Source organism: Alternaria postmessia (assembly GCF_024291825.1).
Source record: "Alternaria postmessia strain BMP 2775 chromosome Unknown scaffold_116, whole genome shotgun sequence".
Lineage (NCBI taxonomy): Eukaryota > Fungi > Ascomycota > Dothideomycetes > Pleosporales > Pleosporaceae > Alternaria > Alternaria postmessia.
In genome coordinates, this window is record NW_026260189.1 from 53,047 (window position 1) to 73,879 (window position 20,833).

Sequence of the window (20,833 nt, forward strand, 5' to 3'; positions counted from 1 at the left end):
CCCAGGCTTGGGCAATTGTCTCGGCTCGGTAAGATCAGAAGCAGCGAACAACGACGAGATGACTAGCCCTTGGTCTACAGGTACACAGCTTGATGTGTACTGACCCGTGTGTCGCGTTTGGGGTGGCTGTATCGCTTCTGGGGTACGGCTGGATGATGCGCGGGCGGGTGGTGCAAAGGCTTTGGTGGGGGCTGCAGGGTTGCTGAGGGCTGGAGTCGGATATCACCTGCAACGGGTACGGCTGTTCAGTAAGAGATGCGATGCGATGCGTGGGGCAGACCAGACGCAAGAGATGGGCAGTAGGCGTGCACAGTGAATGGCATGTAGTTACGTCGCGGACACTATGCGACTTGAGACGCCAACGGCGTTATTTGCATTGCGCCCACGCTGGCCCCGCGACAAGCACAGACGATCCACCCGCCGTCGACGCTATCAGATCAGATCTACCAGACCGCCTGGGCCGGGACACCACCAGAGTCCTACATCATAACACGCTAGACGGCGAGGTTGCACAATAAAGTAAAGATGCGTACCATGCCTGGGACATACGCTGCTTCTGGCTGAGCATCCACTTGTGTCGCACCAGCGTCCGCACCCGGCCTTGGCTTCGTCCGTCCGGCAAGCCTCCGCTAGCCTTTGCTCTGACATGTGCTGCTCTGCCGCGCCATCCATCATCTGGCGAGCAGGGTGAACGTCCCGCCAATCTAACCGATGTCCATGTCGTCATACTATGTCCATAGGCATCTGGTATACCGCTGTTTCTCCAGCACCACCATGTACTGTGAGTATGGAAGTAACAGATGTCAGACGCTCAATGGAGGCATTTGAATTCTCTGCTCGTCATGCAGAAAATCGTGCATGCTGCGACCACCGTGATTAGCTCCGCATACCCCGGAAAATGCCATTGGTTGAACATGGCTCCTGCGCATGCCGTGTGCCGACCCATGCACCAAATCTGGACATCTGGGGAGGCTTCGAGCCATCAGTGTTGTCGAAGAGTGTCTTTGTGCTGGTTCCAGAAATTCCTGCAGCCTAATTCTACAGTCAGCAATTGCCTTCATCATAGCGTCCTGATAAGCATACCTCGATGCATGTTGACCTGGTCTATCCACCACTCGCCAAAGCTGTCGTCTGTCGCCATATCGGCTGCCGTCACTCTTTCCTCCCGTTTGAGCCCGCATAGCATACAAGCTTGGCGCGCTGGTATGCCGCCTTCAGACTGCTTCAATGTCTTTACCGGCATTGTCTCTTGCAAGTCTGGCCCACGATCCAAAGAACCAGCTTTGATCTGATTTGCTCCGGATACGACGTGTCGCAGTCGCCCAACCTGCTCTTTCCAACTTCTCACCACATCTGAGACCTCTCGCTCTTCCTTCATGTTCTCGCCCTTGTCGATACCTGTCAACTTCATCCCGGAAGTTGCTCGTGACGACGCAGGGCCTATTCGCATGCCTTGGGACAGGTGTTGGTCTCGCTTCCAGCGCAATTTACGGCCAGCTATGATGTGTGCCGCAACATTCCCAAGGATTATGTAGCCTTGAAGGTATGCGATTGTTGTGGGCTCGGCCAGTAACTTATTTCTCATGGGTAGGGGTTGCGCTGCCATGGGCTTGAACAACTTCTCATTTGCTTCCGCAAATAGAGAAGGGAAAAGTGATAACAACATACCGGGCGGCGGCACGTTAGTAGGTGGTAGTTCACTGGGCTGTGGATCTGGTATTGTAGAGGAAAGTATTGGAGCTGGCGTAGTGGGTAATGCAGCACTCGTGGTCGACTGCATGGTTCCGGATTTGCTCGGTGCTTTCGTAGGAATAGAAGCCTCCCAATCATCGAATTCATCCCATCCGTCATCTTCTTTCTGTGCCGGTGGTGCGGGTGTTGGGACCGGTCGTTCTCGTCTAGTAGAAGCACCGAATCCGATCTTAGATTTCTTACTCGTGGCCATTTGGCCCTCGAAAATCTGACTTGCGTTGACAGAATTTACACCCCTCGAGACAGGTGGTCGAGACTGTGATATGCTCATATCCCCTAATAGGTCCACGAGTGCTGGGGATGATGCAACAGGTGCTGTAGAAGGCGCTTTATTTTCCTGTTCGCCCTCAAAATCGCCAAAGTCGTCATCATCATCGAAATCATCCTCTGCATCGAACAGTACGCTTGGGTCCACAGACTTCTTGGCCTTCACAATAGGTGCTCGCTGCCAAGTTTGCTGTGTCGGCTCGCAGGACGATTGCGATTCGGATACAAAGGCGTCATTTGTAACTGAGCCCACGTTCCAGGCATTCGATGGTGGTTGGGGGACCGGAGGCGATGTGAATGCGAACAGATCTTGCTTGGCGGCAGGAGCGGGTTCCGTAGATGTGCCGCCCTCGAAATCACCCCAGTCGTCGTTGTCTTCAGCTGTAGATTCTTGAATGAACCTGGAAACAAAGTTCTCATTATTGCCCACGGGCGGAGGTTGCTGCGACGACGATGCTGGGATTGGGGTGTTGGTCAGGCTGTTGAAGAAGCTGAATTCTGACGGAGCAGGTGGAGCGGTAGTCGCCTGCGTGTTAACGGGCCGCGACTGCTGTTGATCCGAGGGGGAGTCGGCTCCAAATTCTGCGAAAAGATCCGCTGACATTGCTCGTACAAAGGGATGAAAATGTAACGTTGTAGAGCGGCGCTGGCCTGCACGTGCATGTGGTTGGTGAGTACACGCCAGCGCTAAAGTCGAAAGAGTGGGCCGGTCTCGAAGCCAAAGCCACAACAATTGCCAGCTTCTTCACATCTGATACAATACCGGATGAGCTTAATGAAGCATGATGAACTCTTGTTCGGTGTAAAGAATATCGCAGCAATGGACGCTCGCAGTGCTCCTTGGCAACTTTCACGCAAACAAAAGAATCCAAAACCGATCCTCTTTAATGACGAACCGGAAACCCTCAGTTTGTAGCACAAGCATTTTACCAGCATTACAACCGTGAACGTCTTAGAGCTGAGCACCTGAAGTAGTCTGATGTGCACAGTTAGTTGCCTTCCTGGATCCAACACTCTAATTAAAAGAAAACTAAACAGGTATAGAGATCACAAGCTTTACATTGCAGCGTACATTAGCTCTTAACGCGCTTTGTTGTAGTAAGAAGAGATACTCTACTCTAAAGGGATGTTAGTTTCTCTCTTTGATGTAGTGTAAGTACAGCACGACCGACATCACATAAGAGCACGACGCATGGTGAGACATTTGTCGCCATCTTTGATAAGACCTCGACGACCAAAGTACTGCTGGTGATAGGCACACCATACAGAGCGATGTGATAGACAACACGAGGAAGAAGTAGAGACACCATCAACAGTAACCAGTCACGCATGTCAGAAGAGAGGTTTTTGTTCATATCCCACCCATGTTTTCATTCATATCATTATGGAAACTATGGAAGGACGACGCCAGGACCCCAGACCGTTATGCATGACACGTTTCAAAAGTCATCACAGCTTTTCCGAAGCAACCACATCCCCAGAACCAGGTATCTAGAGACGAAAGAAGAGAAACAAGCAACCCAAGAAGAGAGCGCTTATTTCTTGGAAGCCTTTTGGGCGGCCTTGGTGACCTTGCCGGCCTTGTCGGCCTTGGCGACGGACTTGATGACACCGACAGCAACGGTCTGACGCATGTCACGGACAGCGAAACGACCGAGAGGAGGGTAGTCAGTGAAAGCCTCAACGCACATGGGCTTGGAGGGAACCATCTTGACGATGGCGGCGTCACCGGACTTGATGAACTTGGGAGAGTTCTCAACAGACTTTCCGGTACGGCGGTCAATCTTCTCGAGGAGCTCAGAGAACTTGCAAGCAATGTGGGCGGTGTGGCAGTCGAGGACTGGGGCGTAACCAGCACCGACCTGACCAGGGTGGTTGAGGACGATGACCTGGGCGTTGAAGGACTCGGCACCCTTGGGGGGGTCGTTCTTGGAGTCACCGGCAACGTTACCACGACGGATCTCCTTGACGGAGACGTTCTTGACGTTGAAGCCGACGTTGTCACCGGGGACACCCTCGGTGAGCTGCTCGTGGTGCATCTCGACGGACTTGACTTCAGTGGTGACACCAGCGGGGGCGAAGGTGACGACCATACCGGCCTTGATGATACCGGTCTCGACACGACCGACGGGCACCGTGCCAATACCACCAATCTTGTAAACATCCTGGAGGGGAAGACGGAGGGGCTTGTCGGTGGGACGGCTGGGAGGGTCGATGGCGTCGATGGCCTCGAGGAGGGTCTTACCAGTGGCCTTGGCCTTGGTCTCCTTCTCCCAACCCTTGTACCAGGGGCAGTTGGATGAGGCCTCAATCATGTTGTCACCGTTGAAACCGGAGATGGGGACGAAGGGAACGTGCTTGGGGTTGTAGCCGACCTTCTTGATGAAGTTGGAGGTCTCCTTGATGATCTCCTGGTAACGCTCCTCGGACCACTTGGTGGTGTCCATCTTGTTGATGGCAACGATGAGCTGCTTGACACCGAGGGTGTAAGCGAGGAGAGCGTGCTCACGAGTCTGGCCATCCTTGGAGATACCAGCCTCGAACTCACCAGTACCGGCGGCAATGATGAGAATAGCGCAGTCGGCCTGGGAGGTACCAGTGATCATGTTCTTGATGAAATCACGGTGACCGGGGGCGTCAATGACGGTGACATAGTACTGAGTACAACATGTTAGCATTGTAAAGAACTTGATGTAGTAGGCAGAGGGGTACTAACCTTGGGAGTCTCGAACTTCCAGAGAGCAATGTCGATGGTGATACCACGCTCACGCTCGGCCTTCAACTTGTCGAGGACCCATGCGTACTTGAAGGAACCCTTACCGAGTTCGGCGGCTTCCTGTGAGGCTTGTTAGCTCGCTGTGGCCAGAATGGGGAAATTACATGTGCGTCATTGCGTTGGAGTTCGCGAAGGCCGCATGCGGACTAGCGCTAGCGCGTAAAAGTTCGCACATCCCCACCACCCAAAAATGCCCCTCATCGCGATAAGCCAGGCTTTGGCTACGCGCTCAGAGAAAGCACCGGGTGGGCGCAACAGGCCGCGTGAAAGAAAAGTGATGCCATACCTTCTCGAACTTCTCGATGGTACGCTTGTCAATACCACCGCACTTGTAGATCAAGTCTGTATCCCAGTGTAAGTTGTTTGACCCCGCAGTCGTTCGGAGAGGGAGGGCTTACGGCCGGTGGTGGTGGACTTTCCGGAATCGACGTGGCCGATAACGACCACGTTGATGTGCATCTTCTCCTTACTGCAGCCATTGTTAGCGAGGTGTGCCAAGGGTGGTTGTGGCAGCCTCGAGCTCTTCCAGTGGGCAAATGTCGAGGCTCCACTGGTTCGAGGCGGAAGGCAGGCAGAGTCACTTACCCCATGTTGGCGGTGTTGTGTTGTTTGAGGTTATGTGGTGGTGAGGGGAAGTTGTTTGATACTCAGATTTACAGCGCGCGGTGTAAGGTATGAGTTGGACGGAGAAGAAAAGTTGAGTGATGGAGGGGTCGGGTGCTAATATACCTGGAGGGCTGTGGGTCTGTGCTAGTTTTAGGCGCTAGTTCCCCGTTGGGCTACGAAAACTCCTTCACTTGCAACGAATTCAACTGCGAGAGAGGCAAAACGGGTCCCTTTAATTGGCCCACATGCCATGGAGCCCTTCCACCCGCCTTGACCGCCTGCTATAGCCTTGCCACAGCCGCAGTTGCCTCACGCGAGTCTTTGGGACCATCGTCATTGTTTGCCCATCAGCCCTTTTTTCGTACCCGCGTCACCTACGCGCTACAGCTTTTGCTTTTGCACAATGCTCGATTGTTACCTTCACGGCCGATTTGTCTTATCCTGGAGACTGACCCGGCATGCAGTCATCGCGCTGAAACAGTCCCGGCGTCACCTTTGCCGCACTGCAAACTTTTGGCGGGGTACTGAGATTGCCATCATAATCTGTACCCAGCCCCACTGCAAGCGGAGTCTATAGTGGCCTCGTCGATGGTACTATCCAGATCATGCACAACACCGTGTCCATTTCTTACGTTCCGCTGCTAGCCACTGATTCCATCGACCTTACCGTCACCTTGGGCATTGCTGCTTATGGAGCCATAAATGGGCCCTCGTTGACTCATTAAGCGCTGCCACAGACGCCCACCATCTTTCCGCCCAACTATCGTGGGACAATCCTTGGAACCGCTCATATGCCGCCCTTTACCGACGTGGAACCTGGAGTGGCAACCTACATTGACGCTGACTTCACTAAGCATGCACCTCATACAAGGAAAAAACTAGACAGATACAGAAATAATAAGGTACATTTTACAGTCTACATTATCTCTCAATAAGAAAACTTATAAGGATTTACAGCATTGTAGTCTTCTAGGTTTCTTATTTATATCTACATAGATCTAATACGCTTTATTGTACTAGGAAGAAGTACTCTGCCCTAAGAGGTGTTTAGTTTCTTTCCTTAATGTAGTGATAGCGGCTGAAAGAAAAATTGTTCCAGGATGGAGATCTACTCGCTCGAAACCCAACCGTTATCGCCATCGCGACGCAGCGCAAGCTTTCCACTTTCACTCCGGGGAACGCTGGGCTTGCAGAGCTTCATCAAGCTTTTACCACCAAGGCAACACCGTTTCGCCCATCTACACAGGCTATGTGCATCACAAAAATCTGAACCTCTGGAGCAAATCTCACATTCGAGCTTGTCTTCTTCCATCTGTTGCCCTGCCTGATCTACCGCAGTGAAGGTTGTCAGATGCCAACTCGGTAGCGCAGGTATACGGTTCGTTTTGTTTAAGCTAAGGCCTGGGAGCCATCGAAGAGCTAATACTACGATATCCTTCAGGCAGAGACTTGCCTAGCCAACCTCAAGCTGCAATCTTCCGTCAAGCATACAATCTATGTATTACCGATGAATCAACCTAGCCGTATAATGAACCCCTTCGTTGGCTACACGTCGTTCACAGTCATATAAAGGTTGCGAGAGAATTGCTTCTTGGTGAGAGTGATCGAAGAGGCTTGCGGCAACGCCACATTGATGCGCACAAGATATTCGTTGGATTATCAGAAAGATGAAGGCCAGCGCCTGGGCTTGATACCTCACTGCGCAGACGATTATACTTGGCTCCTGGTAACACCACCTCATGAGTTGCTTCCCTTTCTGAGGCTTCAGAGGTACCAGGATGGCTATCAGCATGACGGTCATCATGTATTTTTTGAAAAGGGTGTGTCCGCTTTCAAGGACAAGCGATGGTACTGAGATGTTCGCATCACACGTCTGGTTGCCCTTACGTTCCCTCACGCTAAACAACTTTAGCAATGTATTCTCTCTCTCTGACGAGTTCTCGATAGAAGCATTCAAGTGCTGTCTACATCCTTCTGTTACAGAGAACATGGATTTTGCATTCCATCGTCATCGAGACTTCACTCTCGATCGGAGCTCACCTTTCGCTTTTGTAGAAAAAAAGGCTTTTGAGTCATGCTAAATAGAGTACATTATCATACCCAAATATTCTGTGATTGAGATTGTTCATGCGACTGGAGAACAGTACCGCTTAGCGGCAGTTATCGTAGACTGTTGATGACGACGGTCTTCAGGAGTACAACAATCGGCTAGGTATTGCATGAACCATGCTAGCTTGGCACAAGGGAATGCGAGGATTACATCAGAAAGCCTATACCACTCTTTGAATACCTAAGTAAGTAATTGTACAACTTAAAATGGGTAACAAGCGTCTTCGCACACTGAAAGGTGGTGAGGTCCCGAACTAGGCCGGAAGAGTCTACCAGAAAAAGGAGATGACTACGTTGTAGCTCGACTGCCTTGTTGGGTTGACGGTATATAGTGGTGAGATAATTCGTAGTAGCGAAGGGTGATTGTAAATGTCTGGTCGACTCAATTGTTATACCCTGTCATTCTTAGCGCAGCCTGCCTCGCTTGCATGGTGCGCGGGCATCTAGCCAGAAACCAAACAGCTGCCCCTCCAGAAAACAGCACCGGGTCTCCTGTGCGACTACACTTGCTCTATTTCCTCCGCATACCCACTCGATGACTGCACCTACACACCTCGATCCCAGCGAGCTGGGAACCAAATCCTACTGGGACGCGGCCTATAGCACCGAGCGCCAAAACTTCGCCGCGAACGCAGAGGACGAAGGAACGATATGGTTCAGCGACGCGGGTGCCGAGGAGCGCATGTTATCTTTTCTTGAGGATCTCGGCGATGAAGGCCACGTACACAAAGAAGGCGATGAGGGCGACAAGAAAGCTGCACGATTCTTAGACCTGGGAACAGGGAATGGGCATCTACTGTTTGCGCTGCGGGAAGACGAGTGGAACGGCGAGATGGTGGGGGTTGATTACTCTGCGCAGAGCGTTACGCTTGCGACGTCAATCCGCGATGCGAAAGATGCTTCTTACAAGGACATTGCGTTTCATGAGTGGGATATCCTGTCGCAGCCACCGGGCGCATGGTTGGGCTCTGGCTTCGACGTTGTACTGGACAAAGGAACGTTTGATGCTATATGCTTGTCACAAGAAGAAGACGCTCAAGGTCGCAGGATCTGCGAGGGATACAGGGAAAAGGTCGAGCCCCTCACGAAGAAGGGCGGCCGATTTCTCATAACGAGCTGTAATTGGACAGAAGAGGAGCTCAAGGGCTGGTTTGGAGGAGGAGAGTTTGAGTTTGAGGGAAAAGTCAAGTACCCCAGCTTTACCTTCGGAGGCAAGACAGGCAGCAGTGTTGTTACGCTCTGCTTCAAGAGGACGTGATTCCGCGCTTCTTTGCTGGGAGGAAAGGTTCCTACCGCTACTATTGCTACGGTCGAACAGCCCGCCGTATCCGCGCGAAAACGAGCCACTTCTTCCGCTCGCCCATGTTCTCCAAACCACCATCGCGCTCCTTGGCCCACGACCGCCGCTGTCCGTTCACATCCATCTCGTATATTTCCTCTACCTCGAGCCCTTGCTCCGGCACCACTTCTTCGAAGAAGGGCGCGACTTTGGCGCGGCCCGTGTGAAAGCCTGCGATACAGTATATACGTGCAGATGGTTCGTTGGAGAGGAAATGCAGCATCGATTGGGCGAGGCTTTGGTGCTCCCATGGCATCCAGAGACAATCGGCTGCGAGGATGCGCGTGTAGTGGTGTGCGTGTGAAGTTTCAAAGGGGGTGCTTGTAGAGCCCCATTGATGGCCTTGGACGGTCACATTGGGCTTCAACAGCTCTGGGACGTTCTTGGCGACGTTGGCTTGGAGGGTATCGAGGATGGGAGCGGCCGGGTAGTCGGTGATGGCAATCTATCAAGCTGTTAGTCCAATGATGCGGGTGGTCCGGGTAGGGGCATACCTCTTTCGCGCCTGCCAGTGTACTAAGAATGCCGCCTAGCCCTACGCCTGCGAGCAAGTGTTCCATCAGTACTCTCTTCTTCACCTATCTTTCCGGCCCAACCCACCTGCGCCCAACTCCAAGACCGTCTCGCCCTCCACACTCCACTTCTTCTCCTCTTCTTTGTCTGTCCACCACTCGCCGTCTCTCCAGCCCTCTTCATCTTGGAGCAGACCCTTGCCGCTTGCGCCCAAGTCTCCACCCTCAACCCGCCCACTGACCAGCTCTGCCATCATAACGCCAGCATTCCACAGGTAATGCGCAAACTTTCGTCTCTGCTCCTCGCCATTGACATCGGCCACTCTCAACTCCAGCTCCCCGAACTTGGCGTTGCGATACAAGATGACCGTGTTTGGATCGTCGCCATGCTGGTTTTGCGTGTCGTCGGTGAAGATGCCGCCGAGGGAGGAGCCAAAGATGTCTTCTGGCTCGAGAGGCGTGTTGCTTGGGCGGCGGAGGTTTATCAGCGACGGCAGTAACATTCCGAGGGCGGACGTGAGTGTAGATGGAAGGAATACGGTGGGCGTCGGCTGGGGATTCGTTGAGACAAGCCGAAAGTGATGGATGGCCGCACGACGCAATGATGCGCTATGGAAGGGCTCGCGAAATCTTTAGCGGGGCATGTGTGCTAGGCTGTACGTGGCATGGCTCGCGGGTAGCATGCAGGGACCCAACGCGTCGTCAGACAGGTCGTGAGATCATCATTTGCCGAGGCTGCTGCTGCTCGTGGCGCTCGTTTGAAACTGTGACTTTGCTCCTCCCTTCTATTGTCAGCTTGCTTCTGGTCGATACCATACTGCCAGCTCCCGACAACAAGACTGACCACAACACGTAACCGCTACCATGTCATTCTCGTCGTTCAAGAATCCGGCGACGTACCATTTGCTCAGGTATAACAACTGCACCTTGCAAGCTCAAAACCAGGCACGTCTGATAACAGAGCTACAGCTATGGCACCCTCCTCGGCTCAACCCTCTTCCAGTCCTTCGTCTCAGGCATCGTAGCCTTCCGCGTCCTCCCGCGTCCCCAATTCTCCACACTTCAGAAGCACACTTTCCCTGTATACTTTACGCTCCAAACTCTTACTCCCGTTGTAATGCTGCTCACCTATCCGCGTGGTGGTGCACCCTCCCTGCTTCCATTCCTCTCTTCGTCTCCCATGCCACCGACTGCAACCGACAATCTGAGTTCCTGGCTACATACTACCATGTTCCTCACGGCGCTGGTGAACTGGGTGTACATTGGGCCCAAGACGACCGAGGTCATGGGTCTGAGGAAACATCAGGAGACCAGGGATGGGAAGAAGAGCTATGATGCCGGGCCACACAGCAAGGAGATGCAGGCCTTGAACAAGCAGTTTGGCATCTTGCACGGCGTCAGCAGTTTGGTCAACATGGTGGGCTTGGGGGCTATGATCTGGTATGGTGCGGTACTAGCTGAGGGACTGAGTTTGTAAGGTATGAACAAGGTGTGAAGAGCATGTATGTATTGGGCGAAAGAACTTCGTCGAGTGCGAAAGCGCCATGGCCGACAAGCACGTTTGGCCGTCTTGTTGTACATTCAATATTGAACACACAGCATGTTCACTGTATCCTGCTACAAACGCCTATGCCTTGACAGTAGCTAGTCGATTTCTCTTCTTTGTACTTGCGCAACTCCATGTTCTGACCTGACCCGACATACTGTATCATGGCAATTACACTACAAGAACGTCAATCATCCAAGTCGTCGAATGCTCACACTAAAGGTTACTCGAGGACGCAACGAAACGCGACAAATGATGATAGGGGAGTGCAGTATCGACAGCTTGTCTCTCGCGCTGTAACACAGCGTTTGCATTCGCCATCTCTTGACGACCTTACGAAGACAGATGTGGCTAACAAACTTGCGCATCCGTTGAAGACATGGGAGACACAAGAGCGCTCCATTGCACGAGACAAGGCTCGAATCGAGGCCAAAATGCTGGATATACCATGGAGTAAGACCACTTTTCCTCTTACATGTATTCCTACACTTCACACCGATTCCGACATGCAGATAGAGCTGACAGATGATAGCAAAGTTTATCCGCGATGTAGAGAGCGCTACCCTTGAAGTCCATGTCCTCACGCCAACACGATACGAAGCACCCTGCGGGGACAGGATCAAGAACCAAGAAGCGAGCACGAGAAACGAAGGAGTTTTATACAAATTCGGCGCTTTGAAGGATATGGATGAGGACAAAGAGTGGAAGAAAAAAGACGCGGCTATTTACAACGTGCTCAAAGCTTTTCAGGGAGGACGGTGTCGCGACTGAGGGCTTCCGATCCTAGCATCCGTCGGTAATTGTTGGTGTTAGTGGAGTGTATCGACGATATAGACTATGCCAGAATCCTTCAAGTGTAGATCGAATCCGAAAATTGGTTTCATCTCACCCGAAGTCCTGGATCGAACTTACTGTATGGACATAGCTGGCTACCTGCATCAAGTGACATGAGCAAGCCAGTCATCTAATTTACTCCAGTCGATGGGGTCCAATGCCATATCGTCGACGATATAGTCCGCAGCTAAGAAGGTGTCCAACCCATCCATCTCCATGATATCAAAACCTGAACCGTCAAAGTCGTTGGAGAACGTGGAAGGATTGGTACCATCAAAGACAGTATGAGGATGACCAGATGGCGTTTGGATTGGATTGGGTGTCGAATCCAGTAAGAGATCAGAGTCATCAACTGGGATACTGCCGCCAAGCTGACGCGTATTACTTTTGACTGTATCAGTAGAGGTAGCAACATGACTGCTATTCGCATCGCGTTTCTGCCGTCTCAGTCTTGCACAATCGCGTTGGTGACGTAGACGTGCTATAAAACTGGGTACCGACGATATGACTACATCTCTTGAACGAAGTAGCGCCTCCCGATCGCCATATGCCTTCAAGCATAGATGGCCCACAGCAGCATGAACGGGTTTTCTCATGTCCTCAATCATATCTGGATTGTTGTCGTAGGTTTCACCGATGAGTCTCCAAGCCCGTTCAACATCAAAAACCTCAGGATCGGCCCGGAGAACGTCCAATACGTGAATGAAAGCGTGCCATTGCCGATACCAGGGCGTGTTCCATGCAAACCGTTGGGTAAAGGGGTTAGTCTGTAACATCACTTGTTGTTCGAGAAGTTTAAGACAAACTTCCCATATCTTCTGGCGTTCCTCAAGCGGTGTTTGCTCGATACTACCCCAGCTCCGTGGATGATACATCAAGAACCGGGCTACGTTCAGGCCATATCGAGCAACTAGCATCGTGACAAGGTCCAAAGGCTGAGAGGGATCACAGTAACGAAGATGTTTCGTTTCGATAGCCTCTTGGAGCTCTTGAATCTTACTCTCGCGGTCCTTTTTGTCTTTTCCCGAATGGTCAAGGTTCATCTGGCTAAGGTCTTTTCCTTCTTGTCGAAGGGCTGCGATACGTGCGGCAGCGAACTTTCCCATCTCACACCTTGTCACGATGAAAACAGCGTCCGTCAGTCGATCCGATTGTAGGGGTAGTTCAGTCATACTGGGATACAACTGATCATCGTTGACATTGAGAGGCCACTCAGCTCGGTGGGGACCGACATCAGGATCTCGGTATTTCGAAAGGCCACACAACTCCGTAGCCCGAGAATCATGAGTCTTCAACTGATACCATATACGCCGGCGAATCTCGGTTTCGAAGGGAGATAGTCCTAGATACTTTCCGTCGCGCTCTAGACCCATGCCTTGAGCGATGCGAACAGCTGCACCAGTAAGGGTCCAGTTGGCGCGTGGTGTGTAGATGTCGCGGGTTGTAATGAGATGTATGACTAAAGCCTGGAGAACACCTATACTGGTAGTCTCCATCACCTTTGCTCGCGATAATGCCGTTTCTGTCGCGGAGATGTATTGAGAAAGCAGACGCTCACGGGGCTCAGTGAACCGTTGCTCGCATTCGTTTCGGCTTAACGACATGACAGCGGAGCCATATATAGCAAACATGAGTGCTTCGAGTGCCCGTGGTATGACCCCAGAGCTATCCGCAGCTTTCTCAATCATTGGCCTCAGACTAGGGACATGCACCACTTTCGTCAGTGGATCGACGTTGCTGACAAATGTCTCCCAAAGTTGATGTATGCGGTCTATCGAGGGATGGCGAGGCCTACCGCCGGTATGAGTATGTCTGAGGAGAGCAAATCCTGAGTTATCGGATATCGCTTCTTCTTCACTAATATCACTCGAGTCTTCCAAATCGTTCTCCGGATCAAGAGACTAAGCACCGGTTACTATCTAGAGGGCAAAATAGGAACTGGAAGAGTTTTTGTAGGGTCTTGTCACACACCTCTTCGACCACTCTATTCCATAGAGTGTTTTCGACAAACTTGAAAGATGTCTGTCCTTGAACATTCGGCGTTTGGATAGCGTATGGAGACGGTCCGGACTCGAGAGATGAAGGCGTTCTCAGTTGACTGACATGCTGCTGTTGTTGATCAGGCACAGTGTGTGTCATAGGCTGTGATCCATTGTTTGTCCAATCTGGAAGCCTTCCGACGTCGATCCCTTGCTCTTGAAGAAGGGCTTCATACTGTCGCAGTCGGTCAGTCAGTACATTAACCTTGACGCGCTTCTTCTTCTTCTTCGGCGGTTGCACTGGATTGAAGATGCAGTCAACGCTATGCTTGATGCAAGCACTACATGGTTTCTGTCGGTCGCATTTGACTACAGAAGTGTACACAAGTCAGCGCGTATGCCATACACGGCATGCACGACAACATGACTTGCCTTTTCGTTCAGCACATCGTATGCATGAGAAGGTTGGTCTTTTGTGTGTGCCTGAGGAAGGCATTGTGGTTGCCATTGATAGATTTGGCTTCTTAAAGTAGCATTGGCGGCAGGAGTTGGCACTTGAAACTGTCGCAACCCACTGAATCGAAGTACGGGCAACAGGAAGAAGGTTGCTGGAGTTTGCGTAGGGGCTATGTTAGAAGATGGTAGATACGCGGCGCCTCACCGGGAATAGTGCCCTGGCCCCACAAAATCCCACGCTCAACGCCCGAGCCGTCGCCCGAATGCACGAAACCCGAAGCACGCCAACTCCGAATCCTCATCAGCTTTCTTCTTGTATGCCCGAGACCACGCATCCGGTCACAAGAGAAAACAAAATGTCGTATATAAAACATCATTCGGTCTGGTCATCATGGCAGAACATTACTCACCAAACCGTCGTTCACATCTACCACACCTCTCCTCGGCCAGACAACCACCCCAACCATGCACATCCTGATTGTAGGCTCAGGCATTGCCGGACCGACCCTGGCTTACTGGATCTCCCATAATCTGGAAAACTCCATCACTGTCCTTGAGAAATCTCCCTCGCTTTTGCTGTATGGGCAAAATGTCGACATTTCAGGCAGCGCGGTAACATGCATAAAAAAGATGGGTCTGATGCCGCAAGTTAAGCATTGCAACACCAAAGAGCTTGGCACTCGGTTTATCGACTCATACGGAAAGCCATTTGCACCTTTCCCAATCAAAGAAGGAAGCTCAGCAAGTCTAACATCGGAGTACGAAATCCTGCGAGGCGATCTAGCAAAGATCTTGTACAACGCAACACAGTCCCATTCCAATGTGACCTATCTCTTCAATACCACAATCACGGAAATCCTCCAGAATGATTCTTTGAGCGTAAAAGTACTCCTCAGCGACAACACAGTACGCACGTACGATCTTCTAGTGGCAGCAGATGGCCAGTGGTCTAAGACACGCAGTCTGATCTTCCCGTCCCAACAAGTCACAATTAGCCATCAGGGCATGTACTCTGTGTATTTTACCGTACCACGACGCGCAACCGATACGGCATGGTGGAACATTTTCGTCGCACAGGGCTCACGTACTATTTCCACACGTCCTGACCCTCATGGTACACTTCGTGCGTTGTTCACATTCATGCCAACTACCTCCGCCCAAGAAGCCCAGTGGGCCGAAGCAAGTAGGATGGGAAGAAAGTTACAACAAGAACTTCTTCGCAAAGAGTTTGCAGACGCGGGTTGGATTTGCGACAGACTTCTTGGTGACGTGGCCGCAGCACCAGACTTCTACTTCCATGCCATCAACCAAGTCAAGATGCAACGGTGGAGTCACAATCGTGTGATCTGTTTGGGAGATGCGGCATTTTGTCCCAGTCCGTTGACAGGCATGGGGACGTCGCTCGCAGTTCTAGGAGCGTATATTCTGGCGGGAGAATTGAGCTGCATGACTACTTTCTCTTCTTCTGTTTCGACTTCACTTTCAATGGATGCTCTTGCGACTGCGCTTGCGAGTTACGAAGCGAAATTTCGACCGTATGTTGAGCAGAGTCAAGAAATTCCACCTTTTGTACCGGGGTTCATGCATCCAGATTCGGCGTGGAAGAGAACGATATTGCATGGATTCTTGACAATGGTGTCCAGGGTAGTAAGGTGGGAATGGGTCGGCCGATGGTTGGGGGACGCAGAGAGTAGGGATGATGGGTTCAAGTTACCAGAGTATGTGGCGTTTGAAAGCAAAGACAAGAAGTAACACAATGCGGATGGAAAGGAGGAGATGGGGTAACGTAGTTGTACTTCAGGTAAACAAACATGGGTATCTTGATTATTACAACCTATACCGTAAAACTAGTCAATCGAATGGGAAAAGAGACAAAGAATAAGTCAATAGCACTCCATGACTGAGACCAACAACGCCACGCTATGTACGGTGCGATGCAAAACCTTCGTATCTCATATACCAGCCACTCTGGGTGGCTCATCGCCCAGGTTCAATACCTCAGTCTTCTGCCTCACAGCGGCCCAGTCGGTGGGATCAATACCAACCCTGGTTTCCTCGGACCCATCTGCGGAAGGACGTTCTGGAGCATCCAATGCGTCCTTCGAATCTGCAGATACCAGATCTTTAGCCTCATTAACTGGGCTAACAAGCTCAGGTTCTGACTTGTTCTTTACAGCGTCATTCAGACGGGTCGCGCTAAGCGGATTCGAATTATCCTCCTGTAGCGCAGCATCACCAGCCACTTGGCGTTTAGGTGGAAGCTGGAGTTCCTTTCTTTCGACATGCTCACCATGCTCCAACGAAGTAGTAGGAGCAGTACTCATCCTATGCATACCCCCACCTCTCGCGTTTCCGTCTACACTTCTCCGTGCGTTTCCAGGATCCGCGACCTTGGCCTGGTCCTCTGGACAGACTCTGCCTGGCTTGTCGTTGGGTGTATGAGTGTTTGGTCTTCCTTTGGAGTACGACCGCCTCCCGTCTTTCTTTGCAACTTCTGTGCTCTTGCGCCCGACTCTTTGACCTTCTTTATGGTCACCTCGGCCTGTGAGTGACCCAATGATGCCGTTCTTGTGCTGCTTCTTTTCTTCAGCAATCGTCTTCTGTAGAGCCTTCCAACGGATGGTGACATTCTCCTCTACAGATTCCTTCTTCTCAGAGGTTCGCTTGGCTCCTTGTTGAGCTTCTTGAATGGCCGAAACCTGAGATTTCGATTCCAGCATCGACAGCTCTTTTTGTCCTTCAGCAATGCGGGCACGGCGTAGATAATTAGTAGGTTGGTATCGTTTCATGTATTCTGCGTCAAGCCCCTTCATCGTGTATGCCAAAGGGCCAAGAAGGGCTGCGATATCCTTGAGTACGAAGCCGCCAATGCCAAAGCCCACGCCTCGCACCGCGCCCATGACACCGTTCTTCTTCGCGCCATTGTAGGGCTGGGTGACAAGACCCGAAACGCCATCCATGACGCCATAAACAAGCTCGTCGCGACCAGCACGAGTGCCAGAGTGGAAACCCGTCACTCGAGGTGGACGGCGCACCGTTTCATCTCCGTACAGACGCGGAGCGTTGTGGAAGCCCTGTGTGATAGCAAGTGTCAAGTCCATAGGAAATCTGGCAATAGCGTGTCCGGTCTTCCTGAAGCCAAATGCAGCTTCGCGGCTAAGCTCTTCAGCCAATTCTTCGTCTGGTTCCGTGATTTTGGAAAGCGTTGATTCGTTGCGATTTGCTTGTGGCCGACCTGCATCTTGGCTGTCCTGCTTCTGTTCCGTGCTTTGAGCTCCATCTGGCGTGTTTGCATTTGCCTTTACTAATGCGGCCTTTTTCTGCTCGTGACGCTGTTGATGTCTGCGCTTCTTCTCCCTTAGCTTCTCCCGTTTCCTGATACTCTTCCCCATCTCTACAGGCATACCGCCTACACCTGCTGCAGCATCAGAAAACGATGTCATCAAGCTGCCCCAGACGCCCGTGATAGGCTCTCCCGGTCCGCCAAAGTCATTCCATTCGTAGTGTCGAACAAGTCGCAGGTCGCTCCATTTGAGCTTCCTCTTCTCGACAAGTATTTCAGCTGCGAGCGCGGAAAGCTTGATGTCCGTGTTCTTGATCTTCCACACCGCAGCACGGTTATCGAGGAAGTCGCAACGCATGCTGCCCTCTCCATGTAGAGGCAGTGATCTGTGAAAGGAGCGTACAGCATTAAGCGCACCATCACCTTCCTTCTCGATGCTTTCGGCGATCTTCTTCACATTCTCTTTAGCTTCATCAGTGAGACATTGCTTGATGCCCTCTGCTAGCCGTTCAGCGCTAAGCTTTTTGTATGGTATACAATCGTGAGCTCCGGCCTTTGCCTTGCTGACCATCGCACCCCAGAACGGTTGGTCACCAAAGAAGGGCACAATCATTGTCGGTATAGCGCACTTGAGACCGATAGCGGTTGTTCCAGCACCTCCGTGATGCACCACAGCAGCGCACTTCGGGAAAAGCCAATCGTGAGGTGTGTTCTCCAGCATGAAGACATTCTCCGGACAATCAACATTGGAGCCAAACCCACCCCAGCCCTTTGAAACAAGAGCACGGCAGCCGACAGATTTCACAGCGTCAAAGATGAGCTTTGTGAATTGATCTGGATCGTCTACGACGATGGAGCCGAATCCGATATAGACTGGAGGAGGTCCGTCGTCCAAAAACTTCTTTAGCTCATCTGGTGGCGTGAATGACGAAGCTAGATCAAGGAAAACAAAACCGGAGATGTCAATTTCTGGACCCCAGTCCTTGGGCTTTGGGATGAGACCCGGTGACCACATATATGTGTAGGGTACTTTGAGCCGATAGAGTTGACCTGGCGCCCATATCCTGCTGACTTCCTCGAGATGCAAGACCTGGGTACGAAACCGGTTGATGAGATCACCAAGCCCTTGCCACATCATCATCTCGACGAGTGGATATGACATGAAATTGCTGTAGGTCGCTTCGACATTACTGGCCTTGATGTTTGCAAGTGGATGAGGGAACTGGCTCGTGGGTGTGTAAGGGAAGCTTTGGTAATTTAGTACTGGATTGAGACTTCAAGTGACAACAACTTACGTGAACATCATGTGTAGCGGTATACCCAACTTCTCGGCAATGTGAGTTGGAGCGAAACTTGGCGGATTTGAAATGATAGCATCCGCGACGAAGGGTGCCTTGTCGCCCACTGTTGCATGTTAGCTAGAATACGGCGCAAGCTGATCTGAACGACTTACTCATCTTGGCGTTCGTTTTATCGGTCTCATCGTCGGTCGCATTGATGCAAGCACGCCACATGCCTTGGAACATCTCGTACATTTGGCTCCTCCGTCGGCCAATCTCACCCTCCTTGATTGTTTCGATATTCGGAATCAGACCAGGGTTTTTAACCATGAAGGCCATCAGCTCGGCTGGATTACCACCGACGGAGAAGAATTCCAAGCCCGAATCCTTCTCCACGAAGTCTTTGAACGCTGGGTGTGTAGCCAGACGAACGCGGTGCCCATAATCTTCCTTTAGAATCTTGCCTATGCGAATGAAAGGCTGGATGTCACCGCGCGACCCGATGATAATGATAACGATATTTAGCCTGATCCTTCTTGCAGGGTCATGTTCCATTTCGTCATCTTCTGGTTTGATCTTGGTGGCTCCGACCTCGTCGTAACTCGCAGGTCCCTGGTCCTCATCGTTGCCATGCTTCTTGAAAGCTGTGCCTAGAGCTTTTGCAATGTAGCCACTACCGAGATTCTCCTCCAATATGCTAAGCTTGAGACGTCCATCTGCTTTTGAAACCCTGCCTTTCGTGTTGAAGTGTTCGTTGGAGATCTTCAAGCGGGAAAAGGGCCCGGACCGGCTTCCGCGTGGCTTGCGTGTCGCTTGCTTGGTGAGGTCGTCAGCGTGACCGAGGCTCTTGCGAGGATATTCTTTCTCATCGTCTGAAGAGTCGGAGGAGTCGGAGTCGGGGTCGAAAGTAATCGTCGCTGCTCTCTCGGGCGCTGCTGGTCTTGCCTCGCGTGGTTGTTGCATTCTTCCCAGTAACGAGTGTCTCACAGAAGGTTTCGGTCGCTCAGTCGCCCATCTGTGCTGGGCGGGACGCGATGTCGACGTGAATACACTGGATGTCGACTCGGCGGCATGCTGTGATGCTCGAGTCGGTCGGTCTGGCGACGATGCGCCGTCTTTCTGAGCCATGTCTGCGGTCGATGTGTCTTGGGTGGGCGCGGGCGCGGTGGGCTCTTGGCCAGGAATATTCGGAAAGGTCGGCTCTTCGATGACCATACCAACGGGCGAGACGACGCCCTCGTCTTTGAGACTAAGAGTAGGGTTCGCCATAGCTGCTATGCGAAGAAGTTTGGCGTCCTGTGGGTCAGCCGATCTGGATCTTAGTGATGGGTCCGCGTTGGCGGGAGTGACGGAGCGATGATGGTGACAGCACAGAGAGAGAGCGAAACCTAAGCCTGAAGGAACTCGCGCGCCCCTGCTTCGCCTGCATGCGCCAACAAAGCTCTTGGTAGATTTGTCTGGATGTGGACAACGGTCGCGCGTAAATGTGAAAAGACACACGTGCGAATCGCGTCGAATTGTCGTAGCGGGCGATCAGGGCCAACCGGTGGACAGCAGGAACAGGCGGCATGACATCACATGTAGACTACGGGTCTTGCGGAAGGCCCCAATTCGGGATTTAACTTGGTCGGGTTAATCCAATGACCTTGAATTTGTGCCTGGGCGTTCCTTGGGCGACTCTTTTGCCGAGGTTGAGCGACAGGGATTAGAATCCCATATTCTGAAACATGGCATTGTCCAACGCGGGTGCTTGTCGCAAGCCACTGGGTATACCAGAGTTGTGAGAAGGTGGTGTATAGTACAAGCCTCACCATCTACTCACTGTGGGATGTGTCGGTGCATTCCAGCTGCGATGCATACGGCCGATGCTGCATAGGCATCGTGACCCTATGATGCAAGCCTTAGTGTGTAGCGTTCCGATTCATCCGCCTCGCCATCCAAACTCATACAAATGCCCCCAAATGCGTTATAAGCTAGCTGACCGGGATGTTGATCACCCGGGGATGTTGATCACTCACAAATCTCAGCACTCCCACACAAAACACGTGTTATCTCTCCACGTACTCAACCAAAATGGGCGACCGTGAAGCAGCT

General features: G+C 51.8%; 9 protein-coding genes across 9 annotated transcripts; 4 read left to right on the forward strand and 5 right to left on the reverse strand.

The window, feature by feature from the left end:
• Positions 1 to 982: 982 nt before the first annotated feature.
• On the reverse strand, positions 983 to 2,623 carry J4E82_010228 (uncharacterized protein; the record flags this gene model as incomplete). Its single annotated transcript, XM_051736444.1, has 2 exons — positions 983 to 1,032; positions 1,084 to 2,623. 2 exons carry the CDS (start codon positions 2,621 to 2,623, stop codon positions 983 to 985), a joined length of 1,590 nt encoding a protein of 529 aa, XP_051583808.1.
• Positions 2,624 to 3,554: 931 nt separating this feature from the next.
• TEF1 (translation elongation factor EF-1 alpha) lies at positions 3,555 to 5,385 on the reverse strand (the record flags this gene model as incomplete). The annotated part of the gene is made up of 5 exons (XM_051736445.1): positions 3,555 to 4,676; positions 4,736 to 4,855; positions 5,082 to 5,137; positions 5,194 to 5,264; positions 5,381 to 5,385. 5 exons carry the CDS (start codon positions 5,383 to 5,385, stop codon positions 3,555 to 3,557), a joined length of 1,374 nt encoding a protein of 457 aa, XP_051583809.1.
• A 2,660-nt stretch (positions 5,386 to 8,045) lies between these two features.
• On the forward strand, positions 8,046 to 8,768 carry J4E82_010230 (uncharacterized protein; the record flags this gene model as incomplete). Its single annotated transcript, XM_051736446.1, has 1 exon — positions 8,046 to 8,768. The coding sequence occupies one exon, from the start codon at positions 8,046 to 8,048 to the stop codon at positions 8,766 to 8,768; it is 723 nt and encodes a 240-aa protein (XP_051583810.1).
• A 46-nt stretch (positions 8,769 to 8,814) lies between these two features.
• Positions 8,815 to 9,864, reverse strand: J4E82_010231 (uncharacterized protein; the record flags this gene model as incomplete). Its single annotated transcript, XM_051736447.1, has 3 exons — positions 8,815 to 9,294; positions 9,344 to 9,390; positions 9,450 to 9,864. The coding sequence occupies 3 exons, from the start codon at positions 9,862 to 9,864 to the stop codon at positions 8,815 to 8,817; spliced, it is 942 nt and encodes a 313-aa protein (XP_051583811.1).
• Positions 9,865 to 10,225: 361 nt separating this feature from the next.
• On the forward strand, positions 10,226 to 10,838 carry J4E82_010232 (uncharacterized protein; the record flags this gene model as incomplete). Its single annotated transcript, XM_051736448.1, has 2 exons — positions 10,226 to 10,272; positions 10,331 to 10,838. 2 exons carry the CDS (start codon positions 10,226 to 10,228, stop codon positions 10,836 to 10,838), a joined length of 555 nt encoding a protein of 184 aa, XP_051583812.1.
• Positions 10,839 to 11,071: 233 nt separating this feature from the next.
• On the forward strand, positions 11,072 to 11,678 carry J4E82_010233 (uncharacterized protein; the record flags this gene model as incomplete). The annotated part of the gene is made up of 2 exons (XM_051736449.1): positions 11,072 to 11,360; positions 11,440 to 11,678. 2 exons carry the CDS (start codon positions 11,072 to 11,074, stop codon positions 11,676 to 11,678), a joined length of 528 nt encoding a protein of 175 aa, XP_051583813.1.
• A 167-nt stretch (positions 11,679 to 11,845) lies between these two features.
• Positions 11,846 to 14,228, reverse strand: J4E82_010234 (uncharacterized protein; the record flags this gene model as incomplete). The annotated part of the gene is made up of 3 exons (XM_051736450.1): positions 11,846 to 13,642; positions 13,713 to 14,089; positions 14,153 to 14,228. The coding sequence occupies 3 exons, from the start codon at positions 14,226 to 14,228 to the stop codon at positions 11,846 to 11,848; spliced, it is 2,250 nt and encodes a 749-aa protein (XP_051583814.1).
• A 413-nt stretch (positions 14,229 to 14,641) lies between these two features.
• J4E82_010235 (uncharacterized protein) lies at positions 14,642 to 15,928 on the forward strand (the record flags this gene model as incomplete). Its single annotated transcript, XM_051736451.1, has 1 exon — positions 14,642 to 15,928. One exon carries the CDS (start codon positions 14,642 to 14,644, stop codon positions 15,926 to 15,928), a length of 1,287 nt encoding a protein of 428 aa, XP_051583815.1.
• A 200-nt stretch (positions 15,929 to 16,128) lies between these two features.
• J4E82_010236 (uncharacterized protein) lies at positions 16,129 to 20,051 on the reverse strand (the record flags this gene model as incomplete). Its single annotated transcript, XM_051736452.1, has 3 exons — positions 16,129 to 18,706; positions 18,755 to 18,863; positions 18,913 to 20,051. Coding segments are annotated over 3 exons (3,826 nt in total), but the record flags the coding sequence as incomplete, so codon positions are not given.
• Positions 20,052 to 20,833: the final 782 nt, after the last annotated feature.